Source organism: Panthera leo, chromosome B4, assembly GCF_018350215.1.
Source record: "Panthera leo isolate Ple1 chromosome B4, P.leo_Ple1_pat1.1, whole genome shotgun sequence".
Classification (NCBI taxonomy): Eukaryota; Metazoa; Chordata; class Mammalia; order Carnivora; family Felidae; genus Panthera; species Panthera leo.
The window spans coordinates 76,241,331-76,264,310 of NC_056685.1; the positions used below are offsets into that span (position 1 = coordinate 76,241,331).

A 22,980-nucleotide genomic window follows, 5' to 3' on the forward strand; every position below is an offset into this window, starting at 1 on the left:
AATAAGAAAAAAATCATTGCCTATTTTAAAATGCTGACAAAACAACATCACACAATCCAGGAAAAAAAAAAAAAGAACATTTTAAACTACCTGGCAACCACTATCAGCTCTCTTTTTCTACATTTTTGGCTGCATACTTTTGCCTCTTCATATGTCAATTTTGTACTATTTTTATAGAGATATTAGATAAACTAGTAAAAAACGAGTTTAAACAGTTGATAGTGTTGAAACTTTTTTTTTTTTTTCTAACCAGCTTCACAACCCTTTACTATAAGTTCTTGCACAAGTGGTGCTTCTGGCCTGGGACACGCCCTTGGGGAGCTCCAGCCCTTTGATCTCTCTTGGTTTAGCTTCTCCCAGTTGCCTGGGCAGCTTTGCCAGATCGCCGCCCTAGTTCCCTCTCCCATCCACCCTACTCCACAGGCCGAAGTGATTGTGAAGTTGTCGCCCACTTCCCCCAAGCAGGCAAGGTGATCCTGGAAGCCCTTCAGCCCCGCCCGCGGCCCCAGGACCACCACCTGGGCTAGAGGGTGTCGGTGCTTCCGGTGCAGGACGGGGGCTGCTACATTTTCCTCGCATTCCTGGACAATTCGCTGAGCCTACAAGAGTGCTCTAAAGCCTAAGCTCGGCAAGGTTAAAGGTAGACTGGCTCCTGTGAGACCGCTTTTTTACGTGTTATCTGAATTTTTTTCCCGTTTTAACATTCCATGAGAAGCTTAAAACCAGAATCCCGGGACTTTGCCGCGCTATACCATCTAGCGTTGTGGGGGCTCCGTGACTAGTCAGGTACCTTGGGTGCGGCCTGTACCTCTTCACTTCCTCCACTAGGGGCGGCTTTAGACCGCGGTCTTTCCCAACTATGGGGAAGAGGCGGAGACCTTTTCCTACGACATCGGTTGGCGGCCAGAGTCTTGATTGACAAGGGCACTAGCGAATGGCTCTGAAGTAAGCAGCCGTTGTTTACGCACGTACAGCCAATGGGAAGGTAGAGGTGCGGCCAGCGGCCAATGAGGACTGGCTTTAAGCGGAATGCAGGGGCGGAGCTTCCTTCGACTGGCAAACGCTGAGTGAAGAGTCTGGAGCGGACCCTGGGAGTGTCAGAAGCACATCCGGTGTTAGAAGAGCTGTGTGAGCTTGTTAAGAGGCCGGTAAGAACAAACGTCTAAAACTGGGACTGCGCAAGCCGGGAGTGAGAAATGGAAAGGGGATTAGCAGTTATCGACTGAGCAAGAGTGGGAATAGTCTCGGTTTTCGGACAGACTGCACCTTTGGGGAATGGGGCCCTGCTCCGCGACGGAACTCTGGAAAGCTGGGCGGGGAGGGGAGAAGATCGGGAACTAGTACTGCGCATGCGCAACCGTACCGGAGCGGGGGAGGGGCGGGGGCGAGTCCGGCAGGTTTGGGGGGCCCTCGAGGCTCCGGTTCTGCCCGCGAGTGCTAGCGAAGGGTTCTTGTTAGTCCCTTTTCTTTCCTTCCTCCCTCCCACTCTGCGGTTTTTCTCTTTTTTCCCCCCGCCAAGAGTAGGCGCAGGGGCCCTTTTGGCCCAGCCTCCACTACTTGAATTCAGGTCACGTCCCCCGCCCCTTTCTTGCGAGGCTAATGAAAGCGAAACTTCATGGGTTTGTGGTCACCCTTGCTCCACCCGACTGATCGCTGCTCTGCTGCTGGCCCTCTGGCCGACCCCCCTCTGGGTGAGCGGCGAAGGCCAGGACTCTAGGAAGGGCCTGGTCAGGCAGGCTGCCCTGTCACGCCAGTCAGGTGATGTCACACTTCTCTGTGACACGCGAGGCTCCTTAGTTACTTGGAAGCCGAAGGCAGAGGCAGGAGGTGGGAAGACCCTTCCTGGCTTTCCAGCCCCACAGAACAGCCCCATTCTGGTCTGATTGATTACCTTTGGACAGGTGAGGTGGCCTTGGCTTTGCTTGGTCCTGAGCCTTGTGGCCGTCTTTCTCAAAGTCCGGTTCAGGAAAGGCGTCGTTGGGCGGTTGTTCTTTTTCTTGGACCTGTTTGCTGGATCTGTGGTGTATATTTAAGTGTGAAATTGTTACCTAGTGCCAGCCAGAAATGCATTGCCTACCCCATCCGCCTTTCTTTGACCAAACAATAACAAAAACCGCTCTGAACTTGACTGTTTTAGCAGTAGTTAACTTGTGAATGTGTAACCCTGTGGAAGAGCTGACTGTGCCTGAAACAAAGATTTTAAGGTTAAAAGTTAATTGCGAATAGGCTTTTCTAGTTATTTATTGATACTCAGTTTTAGTTTATCTTTGGGGTAAGAATTCAGTTGAAGGAAGATTATTCAAGTTGCATAACTAAATTCTTATGGTTTCTACAAATACACCTATTTCTGTAATTATTAGGTTTACTCTCTTTGGCAGTTTATCTTTGTCTAATGTTTTTTTTTGTTCTGACTTCAAAAATATGCTGGTGCTTAGATTCTCTGCCATTTTCCTCCTGGTAGAGACAGAATGGTTGAATCCTTGAGAAACACCCTGTAATTTGAATTCCGTTTCCTTCTTCCATTATTTAACTGTGGAAACATGGCTTAGTGAACCCCCTTTCTTCCTGTCTCTCCCTTCCCTGCTATTGATGTGACTGAAGTCTTACTGTCCTAAGAATAGGAAAGGTAAAATTAATCCAAATATTTAGTCAGCATTTCTGGTTTTTTCCCCCTCGTTATGCATATAGTTCATGTTTATTGCAAAGTGCTGAAAAATCCAGAAGAGTGTGACAGGAATCAGCGTGTGTTAGTATTTTTAAGATTTCTCTTTGCCAATGGCTGGAACTGCCTTAACGAAAACTTGCTTTTCTGCTGTAGATAGAGTGTAATAGTAGAGAGAGCACCAGACATTAGAGGTCAGAAGGCCCCTAATCTGGTTTGGGTTCTATTACTTAACTTTGCGGTGTTGGTCAATACTAATGTCCATTTGTCCCTTTTGTACTTTACAATGATTTCACACAGATTTTCTTTTCTTCTTCTTTTTTTTTTTTTTTTTTTTGCAGTATAGTTGACACAGCGTTACACCACTTTTCGGGTGTACGGCATAGTGATTCAACAAGTCTATACGTAATGCTGTGCTCCTTATGCTGTGCTCCCTGCAAGTGTAGCTACCATCTCACCATACAAACACTATTACAGTCTCACCGACTTTGTTCCCCTGTGCTGTACTTTTTATTTACGTCACACGGATTTTCTTACCAGCATTCAGTAAGCTTGGTAGAGCAGGGATCATCATCCTTATCTTACAGATAAGGAAGCCTAGATGATCTTAGGTAAAATGATTTCCCCAAAATTATGAGGTAGAAAATGGCAGGATTTCTGACTCCAGAGCCAGTGCTCGTGTCATTATTATGCTGCCTTTTTGAACCTTCTTTTTAAAGGGAGAATAATCATTTTTGGTGTGAACATCAAAGGAGATAACGTATATAAAAGCACTTTAAAAGTTGTGACATTTTATATAATAAATATGGTTAGTGATATTATAAAAGATACGACTACTGGCCTGAAGTTTCACTTTATTTCATAAACTACCCGTGGGTATTAGTCTCCTCTGGGAAAATACTGAATATTCTCTTGATGTTCTATCTGCTATGTTTTCCTTTGCTATTTTGACTTGGCCATAGAATCTGTTAGAAGTGTCTTCCACTTCACCCTGTTTTGTTCCCCCAGAGGTGTTTTTTTTTTTTTTTTTTTTTTTTTTTTTTTATGGAGATGTAATTGTTTTCTTTAAAACATTTTTTTTGATGTTTATTTACTTTTGAGAGAGAGAGAGAGACCAAGTGTAAGCCGGGGAGGGGCAGAGAGAGAGGGAGACACAGATTCCAAAGCAGGCTCCAGGCTCCGAGCTGTCAGCAGATTCCGACATGGGGCTCGAACACACGAGTTGTGAGATCATGACCTGAGCTGAAGTCGGAAGCTTAACCGACTGAGCCGCGCAGGCGCTCCAGTTCCCCGCCCCCCGAGTTTCTAACCAAATTTCACGGAGTAGCTTTTTTGACAAACCCATTTTTGTTTTCCGAAGACTGTAGACATTGGCTTTTAGGGCCATCGCGTTACCCCTCATGGTAGGTTCCCTTTTGAGCCAGTTGGGGAATGTCAATTTGTGGCTACAGCACTCTTGATTAGATAATGGGGTCTACATTTGTTCTGGGGACTCCTGGTTGTGCTTAATCACACAAGCTTTGTTAGAATCAGATGCAAGAGAGCTGAATTAGATGCAAGCTCTGGTCTCAGGGTGCTTACAGCCAAATATGTGAGAGAGGTTCCGGCACAATTAACTAGAGTCCAAAACACTTAAAAAGAGCTTCAAGGATACGAATTGAATGGGTGTGCTGTTTTTCCTAATCTATGCCTGCTCTCATTTGGGCTAAATGTGTTGTTATTGGAGGCTTATTTACTGGTTTACGCTGGGAGATGACGTCGTATTTAGGACATTGGTGCCTCCTTATGATTCAGTCTGTCAGACGTGGTTATGGAGAAAGAGATTCAGTAATGTCAAAGTTCGATGCAAAAAATAATTTATTGAAGGCAGGAGGCATTCCATGTCTAGTTAACTGGCTTGGTTCTGAGGCAGCACCCTAGTGAGACAGGATTCAGTGTTAGCTAGCTAATCTAGCTAGTCAGGAATCTTGGTCCAAGTTAAGGGAAGGTCTGGGACATCTAGGGTTCAAATCTAGGACCATCATGTCGAAACAGTTCTTCGGATTTCCTGAAACCAAACAGACCTACCTCTTAGGGATGCCAAGGAAAGCATCAAGATAATGACCATTTACTTCATCAAGTTCTCAGCCACTTCGGATTATCACTTAGTGGTTATTAGGCTGTCTCAAAACACCTTGTGGCCCTGTGGGGCAGGAGGTACCGTGTAAATACGCCTGAGGAGAGGCATGCCATTTAAACAAAAGTAATGTTATCCAATAATAAAATTTATCAAATTCCTTTAAATTCCAGTTTATAATTTTCTTAGATTTCTCCCCATCTTCCCCATTTAATTTTACTCTTTTGAGTAAAATCATTAAGTCTTCAGGATATAGTTAGCTGTGAGTTAATGGTTGAATAATATTTTTAAAAGGCATGTGTAAATTAGATTTTCAATTAATGTTTTCTTTTATTTATTTATTATTTTTTTAAATTTACATCCAAGTTAGTTAGCATATAGTGCAGTAATTATTTCAGGAGTAGAATCCAGTGATTCATCCCTACTTATAACACCCAGTGCTCATCCCAACAGCTGTCTTCCTTAATGCCCTTTGCCCATTTAGCCCATTCCCCCATACACACAATCCCTCCATCTACCCTCAGATTGTTCTCTATATTTTTAAAGAGTTTCTCGTGTTTTGCCCCCCTACAGTTAATGTTTTCTAAAACTAGGGGAAATTAATGCACTGAGGACATGAGAGTAATGAGTATTTACACTAATAGAACAATGGTTAACTTATGGAGCCAGTCTTATTCATGAAGCACTATTCTAAGCACTTTATTTGTATTATCTCATATAATCCTCAACCCTATGAAGTGGAGAATATTATATATTACTATATACACATTAGGAAACTAAAGCACAGTGAGGTTCAAGTGCCAGAAACTTGCCTCATGTCACACAGCTAAGGAAATATCAACTACGGTTCAAATGCATATAGCCATGCTCTTAACCACTATTCTAGGTACATAGTTATGCAGAGACTGAAAGCTATACTGAAAAAAAGGCAATTCTGCCCCCTCCCTGCCCTGCCTTTTTTTTAATTATTATTATTTAAAAAAATTTTTTTTAGTGTTTATTTTTGAGAGAGAGAGAGAGTGTGAACAGGGGAGGGGCAGAGAGAGAGAGGGAGACAGAATCTGAAGCAGGCTCCAGGCCCTGAGCTGTCAGCACAGAGCCAATGCAGGGCTCAAACTCATAGACTTCTCAAGATTATGACCTGAGCCCAAGTTGGATGCTTAACCCACTGAGCCACCCAGGCCCTGCCCCCCCTACCTTTTTAATCAAATGGGATTTTTCTTCTCTCTTAAGTATCAGTTGGTCCCTTCTAGATGTGTAGGAAGAGGACTCAAAATGGTGGAATTACAACAGAAATGAAGAACCATACAATTCACAAACTAAATGGTTTTTTAAATGTTTATTTTTGAGAGAGAGAGAGCACAAGCAGGGAGGGGCAGAGAGAAAGACACACAGAATATGAGGCAGGCTCTAGGCTCTGAGCTGTCAGCTCAGATCCCAACGTGGGGCTGGAACTCAGAAACCATTAGATCATGGCCTGAGTCGAAGTCAGAAGCTCAGCAGACTGAGCCATCTAGGCGCTCCACAAACTAATTTTTTTTTTTTTTAATGTTTTATTTTTGAGACAATGTGAGAGACAGAGTGCAAGCAGTGGAGGGGCAGACGGAGGGAGACAGAATCTGAAGCAGGCTCCAGGCTCTGAGCTGTCAGCCCAGAGCCCAATTCAGGGCTCGAGCTCACGAACCGTGAGATCATGACCTGAGCTGAAGTCTGACGCTTAACCGACTGAGCCACTCAGGTGCCCCTCCACAAACTAAATTTTTAATTAAATGTATGAACAATGTTTCTGTGACTTGCTGGTTTAATGTTGTTAAATTGTATACGTCAAGACAGCCTTCTGCCCAGCAGTCAGCAGGCTCTTCTCTTTAAAAGGCAAGGATTTTTTTTTTTTTTTAATTCATGATTGTTCCTGTTTGCATAGCTTTTGGCCAGTTGGCCATGTTTCATGTGGTCTGTACTTAATAGATATTGAAATAAGATTGTAGAGAATTTTGTTTTGTTTTGTTTTTAAGGCTTGGCCCTTGATGATAATTTTTCATTTTAGGACAAGGGTAAGGAAGATACCTAGAACAAAACAAGAGATTTAGTGGGACATAATACATGGATGTTAGTTGATGAGAGTGTCTGTCTTCTGCCTGCCCCTCCCTCCCTCCAGACCTCAGGAATACTAACTCAAAACAATGTATTAATTTTTTCTTTCTTGCTAAAGCTGTGCAGTAAGTTTTGTTGTTTTTGGGTGCCTCTGGCAGAGGAGGCTGGCCAGAGGAACCACAGAATGGTGACGCTTCTAACAAAGCTTTAGCAGTATATGCACGACAATATGCACGACAGATGTTGGCAAATTCGGAGAAATTAGATATTCCTGCTCTCCTAAGGTTGACAGAATTAAATGAAGCTCTGAACCAAGTTAAAGGTGTTTGATTATAATTAAGATCTGAACATTTACTTCTCAAATGCAATACAGACAAATTTCTCATGAGTCTATGAGGCACTGTATACATTATATTCTAAATAAATAATCCCACCTCTTTGTTTAAATTTGAGTGTAGAACTGGGGAACGGGAGAGCGCATACAATTTTTAAATTTTTGTATGAGTTGGCATCCAGAGTAAGAGGGCTGGTATGGGTTTTGTAATGGGCTGATATGTATTAGGGGAATTATTGTATTGAATAATTTTTGAGCAACTTGTAATACACTTTTTTCCTTTATTGTAAAATATACATGCAAAGCGTATGATACATTTTAACATCCTTTTTTTAAAAACAAAGATTTTCATTTAATTGTGGGGCCCCTTTGAAATGTTAGCTGAGTTACTTGGTTAATGGTTTTGAATACCTGAAGCCCTGTTAGGTGCTGACTGTTTCCTGGGACTGAAAATACTTTTGGTATGGGAGCTGCTATTTTTGAGTTATGAGTGCAGTTGAATCTTGTTCAGCTGAGTTTGCATATTGACCATTGCAATGTAGATATGCTTTCTCTGCAACTTTTGAGCACAGTAGTTGAGGCTAAGATAGAGACTTGGTTAGTGTAATCCATCTTGCAAAACTTCTAAGAACCGTTTTTAACTTGTTACTTATCTGTACATTAGTTCTTGTCTATTTGAAACAGACCTAGAGCAAACTGTCATATTTCCTTGATTCTAAGACCTAACTTCCCCCCTCATGTTTTAACAGTTCTGAAATAAATTATGTCATATATACATCATGTCATTTATTAAATGTATACCTTACTGTGTTTTTCCCTGTAACCCTATTATTACAATTGCTATGTGCCTTTGCATCTAGAAAAGTTGGTAATTACATATTTCACTTAATTTTCGAATCAGTGGTGATGCTGGGAAACTGGTTTTGTTTAATTGATTTTTTAATGATTTTAAACCACGAGGCACTACTAAATCATGGAGAAATTCCTATTTGATACTCCCTGTCCTCATAACCTTTTGATAGTTTGGTTTTTCCATCAGCAGTTGTAAGAGGCAGTCAGTACCCTCTGGGAAATATCAAAGAGCAAACTGGGAAAGAGGAGTTTCTGTCATTATCCCCTCCCACTGTTTCCACTCAGTGGGGTCTGATTACAGGGTGTTGCCCCTTTCTAACAGTCCTCTGAGTATTTGAGGATTTACACTGCAGGGCCCATTCACCACCTTTTTTTAACTCTTGAAATTGGAAGCAAGAGGTACTTGAGTGTTGTTGTGAATACTGAAAAACTTGGCTCTGAAGGTTGCTTCAGAACTGTTGCAAGTTCTGTCTAGGGATGTCATTAGGGATGTTAATGGAAGCCTTAAACAAAGACACTTTCCAGGTGCTGGATTCTGCCAGCCTGTAAGTAAGTATGCTCTCTGGAGGATGTGTTCATCATGATTCTGGAAGGCTGTGGTTGGCCGTGCAACAGCCTGCAATAGTTGCACCATCTAGATCAAGAGGGCCCAGAGCCCTGTGACTTCGATTTGCGAGCAGCAGCTTTAGTGGGCTCTGCAACTTCTTACTGTATCCATCCTTAAGAACAGAACTAACAAAAAAATTGAGGTGAGTAGGCATGTTGGTGAGAAAGGAAAGAGCAAATCAAGAGAAAGCCAGCTAGCCATTGTAATTGTTTCATGTGTGCGAGAGCCAGCCTCAGTAAACAAATGGTAGTGATCCGTGAGAACTAGAAGAATGGAATCTTTCCACTGGCGCAGGATTTCTCAGAAGTCAGTTTGGGATTGTAACTTTTCTTGCTCAGATTAATTTTGCTGAGTATTGGGCTAGGTGCTGATTAGAATATGTGGGAGTAGTTGGCCTATCTTGCCTATCTTTCGAATTACTTACCTTTTGTATTTTAGTACCCCCCCCCCCACACACACCCCGTTTTTGGTCGATTTGAAATGAATAGACATTATGGGTCTATTAAGAATCTGGATGATTGTGGATGATGGATATTTAGGGAAGATGAAAATTCTTGATTAGATTTTTAGCTCTGTAGATTGAATGTATTTATTTAGAATTGCATGTGAGATAGAGGAGGGAGCAAAATTTAAGAGCCTAACTTTATGGTGTTGATGGAATGTAACCTGGGTATAGTTCAATTAAAAATGTCCTTTCTGTGACATATTGGGACAATTGACAAAATCTGATTAAGGTCTCTAGATCAGATAGTAGAATTGTGTCAGTGTTAATTTCCTGGTTTTGGTCAGTTTTCAGGATGTACATGCTGAAGTGTTTAGGGGTAAATGGACATTGTGTTATATATAGAGGGCAGGGCATACCGCAAATATGGCGAAATATTAACATTTAGGAAATTTGGGTGTAGGGTATATAGGAATTCTTTGTACTATTCCAACTCTTCTATAGGAAACATTCTGAAATTGTGTTTTAAAAAATCCTTTCTGCACTTTTCTCTTTAAAATTGTAAATCCCATGGGGTGCCTGGGTGGCTCAGTTGGTTAAGTGGCCGACTTCGGCTCAGGTCATGATCTCGCGGTCCGTGAGTTCGAGCCCTGCGTCGGGCTCTGTGCTGACAGCTCAGAGCCTGGAGCCTGTTTCAGATTCTGTGTCTCTCTCTCTCTGACTCTCCCCTGTTCATGCTCTGTCTCTCCCTGTCTCAAAAATAAATAAAACGTTAAAAAAAATTAAAAAAATAAAATTGTAAATCCCTTTCAGTTCAGTTCTAACATGCACTAGATGGAAAGTTTCTACATGTATATATTTAAAGTTCAAGACTTATTGCCTGGCCTAGCTCCCTTCCTCCCTCCCTCCCTCCCTTACTCCCTTCATCTTTGAGGTTCTGTGCACCTTTGCTGAGAGAATTCTCTAGCATCTTGAAACAGTGACATAAGATTGCTTTATGTTCCAGTGACTGGGTCCCTTTAACTAGATTGCTACTGGTAATTTCTCAAAGAAAGAAACTATTAAAGGGGCAAGTTACCTTCTGTAAGAATAGAAAGCAAATGCTAGTAACAAAATAGTTTGGGGAGGAGATGGCTTTATTTCCTCTGTCCCCTTTAAAATGGTTGAGTATGATTGCAAACGTATGGTGGAAGCAAATACATAAAAATGAAAATGGCTGTGTTAAGACAGTGGGGTTTTAGATACTTTCGTTTTCTGAAACTTGTACTATTTTTCCATGAGAAAGTTGTTTATGTTACTTTGTACATCTTATATCTTTAAAATAACCTTTCTTCTTATCCTTGATTCTACAGAGTGGAGGCTGTGTCCCACAGACTCTGGCATCATGAACATATTTGATCGGAAGATCAACTTTGATGCGCTCTTAAAATTTTCCCACATGTAAGTGTTTTGATCTTGACTGTAGTTTATTATTGCATTTCCTTTCATATCTTGTTTCTTTTCCTACTTTATTAACTTTTGTATGTATAAACTAACATATTAGCTTTGCTAGAATCCAGACACTCTGATAAAAGCACCCCAATTCTTTTTTTTGTTTCCACAAATAAAGTTTTTTTTAATTTTTTTCTTTTTTTATTGATTTTTTTAATATATGAAATTTATTGTCAAATTAATTTCCATACAACACCCAGTGCTCATCCCAAAAGATGCCCTCTTCAATGCCCATCACCTACCCATCCCCCATCAACCCTCAGTTTGTTCTCAGTTTTTAAGAGTGTCTTATGCTTTGGCTCTCTCTCCCACTCTAACCTCTTTTTTTTCTCTTCCCCTCCCCCATGGGTTTCTGTTAAGTTTCTCAGGATCCGCATAAGAGTGAAAACATATGGTATCTGTCTTTCTCTGTATGGCTTGTTTCACTTAGCATAACACTCTCCAGTTCCATCCACGTTGCTACAAAGGGCCATATTTCATTCTTTCTCATTGCCACGTAGTACTCCATTATGTATATAAACCACAATTTCTTTATCCATTCATCAGTAAAAGCACCCCAATTCTAAGGGCTGTTGTGTGGTCATTGAAAAACCATTTAGTTATTCTAGTTTGGATACTGATTGTTCATAATTTGGGGCCTTTGGCTCCTCCCCAGCATTTAAAATTCTCAGTTAACCTATTTTCAAATCATTCTTTCTTTATTATAACTTATACATATGCCCTGGGAAGAAGAGAGAGAAATGATTATCAGCTTAGAAATGAGATTGGTCCTAGAATGATGGCTGTTTAACATTCTTTCCTAGAACCCCCTCGACACAGCAGCACCTGAAGAAGGTCTATGCCAGTTTTGCCCTCTGTATGTTTGTGGCGGCTGCGGGGGCCTATGTCCATGTGGTCACTCATTTCCTTCAGGTAAGAGCAGTGTCTCTCCCAGTTGTTGTGGCACAAATTGCATTAGGTTGAAACCAGCTCAGCAGGATGGTGCAAGCCTGTATCCCTCCTTAATCCTTTTCTGTAGTTTGTTATCTGAATCAGCCAGAGCTAGGTGGTAAATAAGGACATGCAGAGCCATTTAAATTTTTCTGGCAGCCGTGCCCTCTCTAGAAACTGAAAACAGGATGTCATAACCTGGACACTGAATGATGGGCAGCTGACGTGTAAGACCCTGACACTATAAGTAGTGACAGGACGTGACTGCTGGGGTTTGCATGGTAACCTTTTTATCTTTTCCTTCGTTCTTCCTCTTTTTTGCCTGTAATTGGAGTTCTTAGATGCAACACACTGATTGAATGGTTATCAGGAGAGGCAGGGTTGAGACCTTCGAGGATTTGACCTATTTTATTCTCTGATGCTCTTCTGTCTGCATGGTTGAGTAAAAACCTTCAACAACTCACTTTCCTGTGTTGAAAGAGACCTGGGGTTTGGCCAGTTGGAATAAAAGGGACAGTTGAGGAATAACCAAAAAGTTTGAAGTTCTCACTAACCAAGACTTGTCCTTTCCAAGTGTCCTTTTTAGTGTAAGTACAGGGGGTGTGTCTGTGTTGGCATTTGCCACTACTGAGAACTGTCCCTATGCTCAGGCATCTCCTGGCAGAGGTTGTGTGAAAAATTACTCTAGATACTCAAAGGATAAGACTTTGGTCCCTGGAGTTTAGACTAAAACATACTCCACCTTCTAGGCAAGAGTGGCCATTTTGGCTTCTGGTTGTGTGTTGGGTTTTTTGGTTTGTTTTTTTAAGTAATGTAGTAAAATGCAGTTATCCTCATTATTCATGTATTCTGTATTTATGAATTTACCTACTTACTAAAATGTGTTTGTAAGCCTAAAATCAGTACTCACAGTGCTTTTACAGACATTTGCAGTCATAAGCAGAACCGCAAAAAATTTGAGTTGCGCATCTCACGTGTTCCAGCTGAGGTTGAATGAGGCAACACACTGCCCTGTTTCAAACTCTTGTACTATAAACAAGGATCCTTTTTTATTGGTCTGTGTAGTGCCACGTTTTTTGCATTTTTGTAATTTTGATGGTGATGTCAGTGTTTAAAGTGGACCCCAAGCATGGTGCTAGAGTGCTGTCTAGTGTTCCTAAGTGCAAAAGATGTTCCTAACTGCAAAAAAAAGTTCACTAAGACTGTGATGTGTCTTATGAAGAAAATATGTGTGTTAAATAAGCTTGTTCAGGCACGAGTTGTAGTGCTGTTGGCCATGAATTCAAGGTTAATGAATCAACAGTATGTATCAAATAAAGTGTCCTTAAACATAAACACACGTAAAACATGTATTGTTCAGTTGAAGAAAACATAACCAGAGGTACGTGAGAATCTACCCCTTTATTTTCCTCAGGAGCATTTGTTCAGTATTCATTAATTCATTGTTCACAGTAACTTTATAGAGCATAACTATAAGAAAAATGAGGATCAGCTATACCTTTAAAGGAAGAAAGGAACTTTAGTCTGCACATACCTCCTTAATTATTTTTCTCTTTTTCTAGTGCCTGGCTTTTCCCACTTGGATTTTTTAAAGAATTTTTTATCTTCTTACAAAATTAATGCATGTTCATTGTAGAGAATTTGGAAAATAGACTAGTGATGAAAAAGAAATAAAAACTCCTTAATCCTATCACCCAGAAATAACTGTTGACATTTTAGTTCTTAACCTCGGTCTCACTCCATTCAGACTGCTCTAACAGAATACCATAGACTGAGCAGCTTAAACAGCAAACATTTTTCACAGTTTGGGAGGCTGGAAGTCCAAGATTATGGCACCAGCAGATATGTTATGTGGTGAGGACCTGCTTCCTGTGTAAATAACCGTCTTCTTGCTGTGTCTCCACACAGCGGAAGAGGCAAGGAGCTCTCTGGGATCTCTGCCTTATCTCTGGGATAAGGGCACTAATGAAGTCTCCACCCTCATGACCTAATCACCTTCCAAAGACCCCCATCTCTCAAAATACCAGCACATTGGGGGTTAAAAGTTAAACATGAATTTTGGGGAGACATAAAAATCCAATTTGTAGCACCCTCTCAGTCTTTTTTCTCTGTATAGGTATATATGTTTGTGTGTATGTGTTTTAAAGTTTATTTATTCATATTGAGAGAGAGAAAGAGAAAGAACAAGCTGGGGAGGAGCAGAGAGAGGGAGAGACAGAGAATCCAAAGTGGGCTCTGTGCTGAGAGCAGACAGTTTCATATGGGGCTTGAACTCAGGAACTGAGAGATCATGACATGAGCCAAAGTCAGATGCTTAACCAACTGAGCCACCCAGGCACCCCTGTGTGTGTGTGTGTTGTTGTTGTTGTTGTTGTTTTAATTTTTTAATGTTTATTTCTGAGACAGAGAGACAGAGTATGAGCGGGGGAGGGGTAGGGAGAGAGGGAGACACAGACTCAGAAGCAGGCTCCGAAGCTGACAGCACAGAGCCTGATGTGGGGCTCGAACCCACAAGCTGTGAGATCATGACCTGAACTGAAGTCAGATGCTCAACTGACTGAGCCACCCAGGTGCCCCTGTGTGTGTGTTTTAAAGTGATCAAAAAGAGGTCATTTCTACTTGTCCTACAGATTTGAATGTGCTTCAAGCACTTGTCACACGATCTTTTTCTTGGGCAAGAATCACAGTTTGCCTTGGGTAGTTGTGGCTGATACACTACCCAGGTCAGAAGAGCCTCTAACACCCACCATAACCCACCTAATCCTGTCTTGTAAGGCTTCTGGTTTCTCCTTACCCCTCTCTGCCTTTTCCACTTCCTCCAGGTTAGAAGCCAGTATTAGGAAGTTCAGATGAATATTTGATCCCAATAAGGTCTCCTCCAGAATACATTTGATATTTTCAAGTACTTAATTATTGACTCTGGATCTGACAGGCTGGCCTGCTCTCTGCCTTGGGCTCTCTGGGGTTGATGATTTGGCTGATGGCAACGCCTCATAGCCGTGAAACTGAGCAAAAAAGACTGGGACTTCTTGCTGGATTTGCTTTCCTTACAGGTATGGTAAGGACTGGGCTAATTTGGGGTGGGAGTGGGTACTGTATCTAGTATCTCTTTAGACTAAGGCCCAAGATTTGTGTGTATTCTCGTTGACCTCAACTGGCACTCTGTACTACTCAGTCTTGTATTTGAGTGTATTTTGTCTTGTATTGCTTTCTTAATTCATAGAGGTACATCTTGCTTTCCCATCCAGAGGATAAGCTCTTTGTGACTACTGACTGTGACTTACACACACTTTTGTATCCCAAAATAAGCATTTATGTGTGTGAATGAATGAGATTCAAGAGCTTAGGTAGCATAACTAAGCCTGACAGTGGACTCAACACTGGCAACTCGTCCCTCCTGTGACCATCAATTCTGAACTTTGCTGACAGTTAATTAAAGCCGTACATTGAGAGCCATCCTACAGAGCACATTGCTAATTCTCAAGACAACAGTTAAAAGCACAGCTCTTCTGCAATTATTATTAAAGGAAACAGGACTCAAGCTACATAGTAAAAATATTTGCGAAGCAGCATTTGACTCAGTTACAACTCATTTTGAGCGTGTCTGTATAGTGTTGAAGTAGAAGGGAAGGGATTTAGAGATTAGGATTTTTTTAAATAGGGAAAGCTAGTTTGTGAAGGCATTAAGGGGTGGAATTATCAGAAGGAAAGAGAGTAGCAAGAGTAGAGGAAACGTTGGGGCTGGAACACCTTGCCACTGTACCCTCCTCTTGGCCAGTGTCCACCCGCAGAACCGGTCTGGCCTTTTCTATAAAAGGAGTCGGCCCTGAAAGACTACAGGTTGCTGGCCACAAGGCACTGGTTTGCTCTTGATCCTTCTCTTCTGATTCCTGATCTGGCCTACATTCTAGTCTCACATCACTCCTCTTCAGAGTATTGCAGGCTTACAGTTTAACTCAAAAAAAAAAAAAAAAAAAATTTTTTTTTAACTTATTTTTTGTTTAATGTTTATTCATTTATTTTGAGAGAGGGAGGGGGACTGAGAATCAGCCCAGAGCCTGATGGGGGCTCGAACCCACAAACTGTGAGATCATGACTTGAGCCGAAATCAAGAGTCAGTTGCTCAGCTGACTCAGCCACCCAGGTGCCCCTAGCTCAAAAATGTTTGATATGCCTGCTTCATTTTTCCTAATCCGTATTCATCCTGGGTCATCCAAGATTTTCAGCTAAGAGGACAGTTTTGTAGCTGTGTCTATAAACAACTCAGTCAAGTATATGTTCTCTGGAAAACAAGGAAGATGGAGAAGAGAGAGATTTAATTACTTTAGTACACATGTTTGTTTTTTAAGAGCAGGGCATGTCTGCACTTTTGATGGTCAACTTTTGTACAAGGGTCCTCTTCAGGAGTTGATGTTAATACTGTGTTCTGGGGCTTTTTGTTTTCTAGGAGTTGGCCTGGGCCCTGCTCTGGAGTTGTGCATTGCCATCAATCCCAGGTAACTATTTTAGTAGCATCTTATGTCTGTTTATCATTGCAGATATGCCTTCTAAATAGGTTTGCAGACCTGTAGTCTTCAGTCTAATGGTCTTTTCCTCTAACAGCATTCTTCCCACCGCCTTCATGGGCACAGCAATGATCTTCACCTGCTTCACCCTGAGTGCACTCTATGCCAGGCGCCGCAGCTACCTCTTTCTGGGAGGTAAGTGCAGACTGAAAAACAGAGAGAGGGTCTCCGCTTTAGCCGGAATTCTCACTGGGACCCTTTGCCTACCCTCCAACTTCTTGTGACTGTTGGGTTGAAATTGAAAGTCTTAATTTGGGGGGAAACGTAAGGAATGGCTTTAATGAGGTTGCCTTACTTTGCTTTGGCTTTTCCCAGGACGGCATTTTGTCCTCTCTTGTAGGTGTCTTGATGTCAGCCATGAGCCTGATGCTCTTGTCTTCCCTGGGGAATCTTTTCTTTGGATCCATTTGGCTTTTCCAGGTGAGACTTTACATATAACTTCCAGCAGCCATTTGCCTTGCTCTTCTTTTTCTTGCTTCACCTTAAAGCAAGGTGGACTTAGAATCTTCCAGAAAGCTCACTTTCATTGGGCAGTGAAGAATTGTGCCTAGGGAAGCCATGTGGTTTCCACCATAGACTTCTGTTCCCATGAATGTTAATGTCATTAGGCTTAGCATTTGTTGTACTTTCAAATTGCCAAGAGCCAAGAGCCAGAAAGAGGTAACAGCTGGTTTTTTCCTCTGTGGCATCTACCACATAGTCACCCATCTCATTCTTCTTGTGTCAGGCAAACCTATATGTGGGGCTGGTGGTCATGTGTGGCTTCGTCCTTTTTGATACTCAACTCATTATTGAAAAAGCTGAAAATGGAGATAAGGATTATATCTGGTGAGTGAAAACTGGTCTTTAACGCCTCCCTTTCTGTCCCCGTGAGTAGGGTTAAAAGTGGACTAGGTGGCCCTATCCGAACTTAAGTGGCCAGCCTCCAGGAGTGTGTATGGTAGGATACCCATACTTTTGGAACTGTATACCAAATAGCATAGTCTCCCTCAATTCCTGAAAGACCTCAGATCTTTTAAAAATTGAATTAATAATACGCATTTAATTATCCTTACTTTTAAGGCATAGGACAGGGAAAGGGAACTTTCACCTTTTGCTCTATATTTTTGTATTTTTTTTAACGTTTGTTTATTTTTGAGAGAGCGAGAGCAAGCAGGGGAGGGGCAGAGAGAGAGGAGACACAAAATCTGAAACAGGCTCCAGGCTCAGAACTGTCAATACAGAGTCCCAATGCAGGGCTTGAACCCACGAACTGGGAGATATGACCTGAGCCAAAGTCGGACGCTTAACTGACTGAGCCACCCAGGCACCCCTATTTTTGTATTTTTTAAACCTTTAACAATGAGAAGAAGAAACATTCTTTTTAATATATACATTTTTTTTAACGTAGTAATCCTCTGAGAGTTTCTTAACTAGTTAATGGTAGTTCAGGGTTCAGATATAGGCCCCTGCAGAGTCTAAAGCTGAGTTTTTCTTTTCCCTGTGCTGCATGGCTTTGTTGAGTTGTAAAGGATCTCAGACACCAGAGTTTTACTTAGTTGGTGGTTTGGTGAAGCTCACTTGTGGGGTAGACACGGGGTTTTTATGTCCTGCACCTCTGTGGACTGTGGATAAAGGAAGGTGGGAAATGCCAACTTATAATCTGGTTCTTCTGTTTCAGGCACTGCGTTGACCTCTTCTTAGATTTCATTACTCTCTTCAGAAAACTTATGATGATCCTGGCCATGAATGAGAAGGTTAGTCAGCCTACCACCTAAAGATGAGAGAATGGCTCCTGAACTCAGCATCTATGTATACTTCAAATTTGAAAATTTAACGAAGTGTGTAGGTCCAGGTTAACTGTAAGGCCACCAGAAGTCTTTAGCCAAAGGAGAAAAAGGAACAAGTAAAACAACTCCCTTAAAAAAGGGGAGGGTGGGGGTGGAGGATCCCTAGTGTGGGACTCTTGACCTCAGGGTTGTAAATTTGAGCCTCACATTGGATGTAGTGATTACTTAAAAGTAACAAAACTTAAACAAAAAACCAGATCTCTGAGATTAGTATCAAATGAGAAAAGGGCTTCAGTGGCACCAAGAAACAGTCTACTATATAAAGAATTTAAAGGCTGTAAAGATGGTTATGACTCAGGAAAAGATATTCTAGGGAATTTGTTTAATCTTGGCAATCAGCTTTTATAAATATGTGTCAGAAGTAGACCAGTTTTATCCGCTTGTTAGTCTTGTTTCCAGAGAAGCATTCTGTATATGGTTAGTGAGTGCCATACATAGTCTCCTCTGGCAGTAGGGGAACAAATGAAATCATGAGGTGTTTTTTTTTTTTTTACAGATCTTAATAGGAAACAGGAGACAGTGTGATGCTGGTGGAAACAGATGAGTAGGTGGGATTGGTGGCTCTGTCTTATTTGTGTGGTGACTAGACTGAGCTCCAAGCAGGTTTTAGGCAAAGCAACTCAACTTTCATTTGTTTAATACACTAGGCTTCCACCGAGGATTGAATGACGTGTTCACTGGACTAGATCATTTCTGGGCGTTGGTTTGTGCCCAGGATTTATGCTTCTCTGGCTTAATGGAAAGTTGGTCTTGGCCTCTTGTTGGAGTTATTTTGGGGTGGACTGCCAGTCTGCAGCTTTCACTGGATGAGATCCGAGCTGTGGTAGTTACGAGTAAGCCAGGAGTGGTCAGGTGGCCCAGCTGGGTGCTCTTGGAGTGGAAGTGGGGACAGCTGCTTAACTTTTACTCCTGTCAGGTCTGTCAGCAACTTGAGGTACCACCAGTGGAATATGGTTAAGATCCAGTTCCTCCCTCACGGAGGAAGCATTTCTCCTCTCTTTTTATGGTCTTGTTCCCTTCCAGTCTCTAACCGAAGGTAGCCAGGTATTGGCTCCCTCAAGAGTTTTAGCTTGAATGCCAGATGCCGAAAATTAATTGGGCGATTTTTCTCCATTTCTAGGACAAGAAGAAAGAGAAGAAGTGAAATGACCTTCCAGCCTTGTCCAGTTTGACCTCCTGTCCCTCCACCCCTCATTTCCTCTTCGCACACATTACAGGTGGTGTGTTCTGTGATAATGAAAAGCATCAGAAAAGCTTTTGTACTTTGTGGTTTTCTCTACTTTGAATTTTTTGATCAAAAAACTGATTAGCAGAATATAGTTTGGAGTTTGGCTTCGTATTCCTGGGGTTCTTCCCCACTCCCTTTTCTGCCCAGCCCAGTCCTAGCCTCTTCCTCTGCTCAGGCAGCTGGTCACCATGACGAGGAGTGGGACCCACAGCAGAGCAAACTCCAGGAGTCCACTTTCCAGCCGAACTTCGCCAGGTGCACCTGAACTGGTAGAGCCGCCTCAGCCCTTTGCTCAGCATCGTTTGGTTTGTGCACAGTTCCTGTGGGACTAGGCAGTGTGTTTCCCATTGGAAAGGAGTTTGGTGGTCCCGTTTTTTTTTACCCAGGCTCACTGTATCTGAGCTTCTGTCAACACCTACAAAGAAAATGAAGAGCTTCTCCTGGTGGATGCTTTGCTTCCTCTGAGCTGCCCAAGCTGTTGCTGGTCTGACAAACACATCTCTCTGCCTTGCTATCCTAAAAGGAGTGTGGATTTATGTGTTCCTATTCCCCATCCCTTGTCTGACCGTTGGGGAATCTGCCTGTTTCTATCCGTGAGGAGGGAGGGTTTCAATACAAAGGAAAGACTGATTCTTGTCAGACATTTCTGAAAAGGCTGGTTATGTATGGCAAGATAGAGCATAGAATTCCCTAACTTCCCATCTTTATTTTGGTCATCACCTTAGTTGTTGAATGGCTTCCACCACAGTGACTTTGATTGAAGATCCCAGGAGAGGAAGGATAGGGAAGGGGCATGGTTGAGCCTGGGGGTAATTGTAAACTAATTCTGCCAGGCAGACCTAGATAAGGACCTGTTTGGGGCAGTGGGGGAGAAAATCGCTGCTAACTGAATGGTTCTTTGTTCAGATCAGCAGAACTGGGTGGTGATGACTTAGGCAGCATTCATGACAGTCCAGTGCATTTCTGTCTTCCGCCTGGACGCCAATAGTGTCAGGCCAGAGATTCGGGGCAGTAGATAAACATTCATTTTACAGATGCACTTTAGTTTTTGGGCTGTTCACCTGTTCCCAGAAATCTGTAGCCTTCCGGGTGGGGACTAGGTGATCAAACCTGTAACACCTCTAATTCCCTTCAGCTTTGTGGTTGTGAGTGAGGGAGGGCGATACCAATGGGGATCACCAGCTCTTTCCCAGGGAGCTGCCACAATCAGCGGGCACAGAAGGGCAGGCAGCCTCGAGAGCAGGTGTGACTCTGGCTACTCACAGGGCCTCAGTGTAAGGGGGACTGAGCCATCAGGAGTCCACTGCCAGGATGATACCACTTTTGGCTCTCCCTGTTCACAACCAGCACACAGTTTGACCCAGTGGCTGCTGGTTCGCAGGGCACCGCATCCCCGGGCCACCCCGTGAAAAGATTTGTTCCCGGGGTGTTGGTATTCCTAGAGTGCCATGCTGCCCAGAATGGCTTGCTTCTGCAGAGGATGCTGCCTTCTGATTTAGCTGCCGCCTCCAGCCTCTGGCTTGAGAACTTACTAAAGGGACTTCCTTCCCATTACCCCCCTGCCCTGCCCCCCCCCCCCCCCCCCCCCCCGCCCGCCATCCCAGTAGCACTCTATAAATTTGTTGATTCTCTGCTAGGCCTGAGAATCTGAGTTATCTCTTGAAGCCAAACTCCACCTCTTACGCTTTTTTGCTTGGGATAAAGGAGTTTTTCTTTAGAAACAGTGCCAAGAATGACAAGATATAAAAAACTACTTTTAAAGAAAATGCCTAACAGGTTTTTAATACAGTAATCACTGTAATTATCACTTTCTTTTCTAGTTCCTTGGTTTTCAGCTCAGGCTGCATTCTCTAACTCATACTGTGAAGACAAAGGTGTTTTTGATTCAGAAATATATGAAATCAACATAGTCTTAATTTGTAAAAAAAAATAAAGAAAATTCCTTAACCTTTCCCGGTGTAACTGTGTGTTACGTTCAAGGCCACAGCTGAACATGGGCTTGGGTACTGTCTGACTTGCTGAGTGGGGCCTGGGAGTGGAACAGAATTTCAAGTTTCTTCTCTAGACTTATCAGACTGGTAAATAGAAAGAAACAGGGACCCCCGTTAGGCCTCCCATTCTGTAGCTCCAGCTTGCTACAAATGTTGGGAATTTCCTGTCCACTATATAGCCCGGGCCCTTTTCCAGTCCTCCCCCTCCCCAGCCTTTAGGTGCTTTGTGGTAGCAGCTACATGGCTCTAGTGAATGCCAACCTTTGGAATTTGGTGATGCATAAATGGGAAAGGCCTCATGATCTTCTCATTCTGCAAGTCTTTGGTCACCTGCTATGGCCAGGCTCTATTGTAGGTGCTAGGAACATTTTCATCAGTGAAAAATATAAAAATCCTTGTCCTCAGAGTTGATGAGATTATAAACCTGTTTGCATTACAATCAGGTTATGCCATTTTGGCATGCTTGCTCTCTGGTTACTGTGTACTTTGTAGACACAGAAGCTTCCTCTTAGGATCTGTTAACCCTGACTGGTTCAAGTTATGCACAGTTGACCTCTTGGATTCCCCATACCCCCCATCCCAGCCAAGGTTAGCCACTTTCCCTGACTTGGAAAGTATGCCTTAAGTTGTCAACCGTTTCTGTCTTGCAGACTCTGAAAAACTCCAGTGTCAAATATTTTTAAAGCATTACTATTTGGGGGGTGTTGCCTTTATCTACATGGCACAACGTAGTGCTTAACGATAAATCAAGCACTGCAAAATGCTTTGCATGTTTTGTTCACTACTCCCAATAGCCTAAGAAGGTGGTATATTTACCACATATCAATAGCTTCCAGGGTCATGACAGCAGGCTGTCTCCAGAGCCCCTGGCTCTTCATTGTTGCTCTGTATAGGCAACACTACACTGTGTTAGTGCCTCCTGGCTGATGTTACCCTTCCCATCCTGACCTTCATCCTGGCTAGGGCTCCAGCTGTTTGGGGTGGAGAAGGGAATCCCCATCCCCAATCGTCACCAGAGTAGGAGCATGAGCTCCCTTTTAGTCTCTCTCCCCGCCCCGCCCCCCCCGCAAGCCCGCCAAATACAGATCAGACAGGAGAGATGAATGCATAGCTCAGTTCATGCCTAGTGGAACTGCAGGCCTGACCTACAGTGAAGAAGGCACTGGTGGAGGGCAGAAGTGGAAGGATGTATGCCCTGGCAAGAGAACGTCTGTCCTGCCTGCAGGTGATTGGATGAGGGCACCCGCTAGGCAGCAGGCCATGTACTGGTCCCCCTTGACCAGAGGTAAAGATGGATAGGGCAGTAACTGCTTTTTAGTCCTTCATGGCTGAGCAGCGCAGGAGAGTTAAACGGAGACGTTAGTTATGTGCTTACACGGGTATAAGCACAGTGACCATGAGACAATAGTGGGAGACCTCCCTGCCTGGCTGTTCAGGTAAGTGTTTTGGAGATGACACCTGAACTAAAGCCGAAGCTCCAAGATTGATTTAATATGAGACAGTTGGTGAGGTTAAGACAGGCAAAGGAGGACTGGATGTTTCCAAGTGGAAGGGTTAGTATGAGAACAGGCCCAGGAGTGTGACTCAGCCTGGGGAGGTGCTGGACCAGCAACGTGTTAGGTTCTGCTGTGTTTTGGTTAATTTTTGTTTGAGGAGAGAGCGCGAGCATGAGCAGGGTAAGGGGCGGGCGGGGGGCGGGGACAGATGATCCCAAATTGGCTGTGCTGACAGCTGAGAGCCCAATAGCAGGCTTGAACTATGAACCAGGAGATCATGACCTAGGCCAAGTCTGACGCTTAAGTGAGCCACCCAGGCACCCCTCTGCTGGGTTTTGAAGTTTAA

The 22,980-nt window shown here is 43.0% G+C and overlaps 1 protein-coding gene across 2 annotated transcripts; it reads left to right on the forward strand.

The window, feature by feature from the left end:
* Nucleotides 1-1,066: 1,066 nt before the first annotated feature.
* Nucleotides 1,067-19,236, forward strand: TMBIM6 (transmembrane BAX inhibitor motif containing 6). 2 transcript variants are annotated; one of them, XM_042946451.1, is made up of 10 exons: nt 1,067-1,148; nt 10,457-10,544; nt 11,399-11,507; nt 14,458-14,578; nt 15,973-16,021; nt 16,128-16,225; nt 16,431-16,510; nt 16,818-16,918; nt 17,751-17,826; nt 19,040-19,236. In XM_042946451.1, exons 2-10 carry the CDS (start codon nt 10,489-10,491, stop codon nt 19,061-19,063), a joined length of 714 nt encoding a protein of 237 aa, XP_042802385.1. In that variant the 5' UTR covers nt 1,067-1,148; nt 10,457-10,488; the 3' UTR covers nt 19,064-19,236. The 2 variants fall into 2 exon arrangements, with proteins under 2 accessions (XP_042802385.1, XP_042802386.1); XM_042946452.1 differs by lacking the exon at nt 1,067-1,148 and adding an exon at nt 1,795-1,901.
* Nucleotides 19,237-22,980: the final 3,744 nt, after the last annotated feature.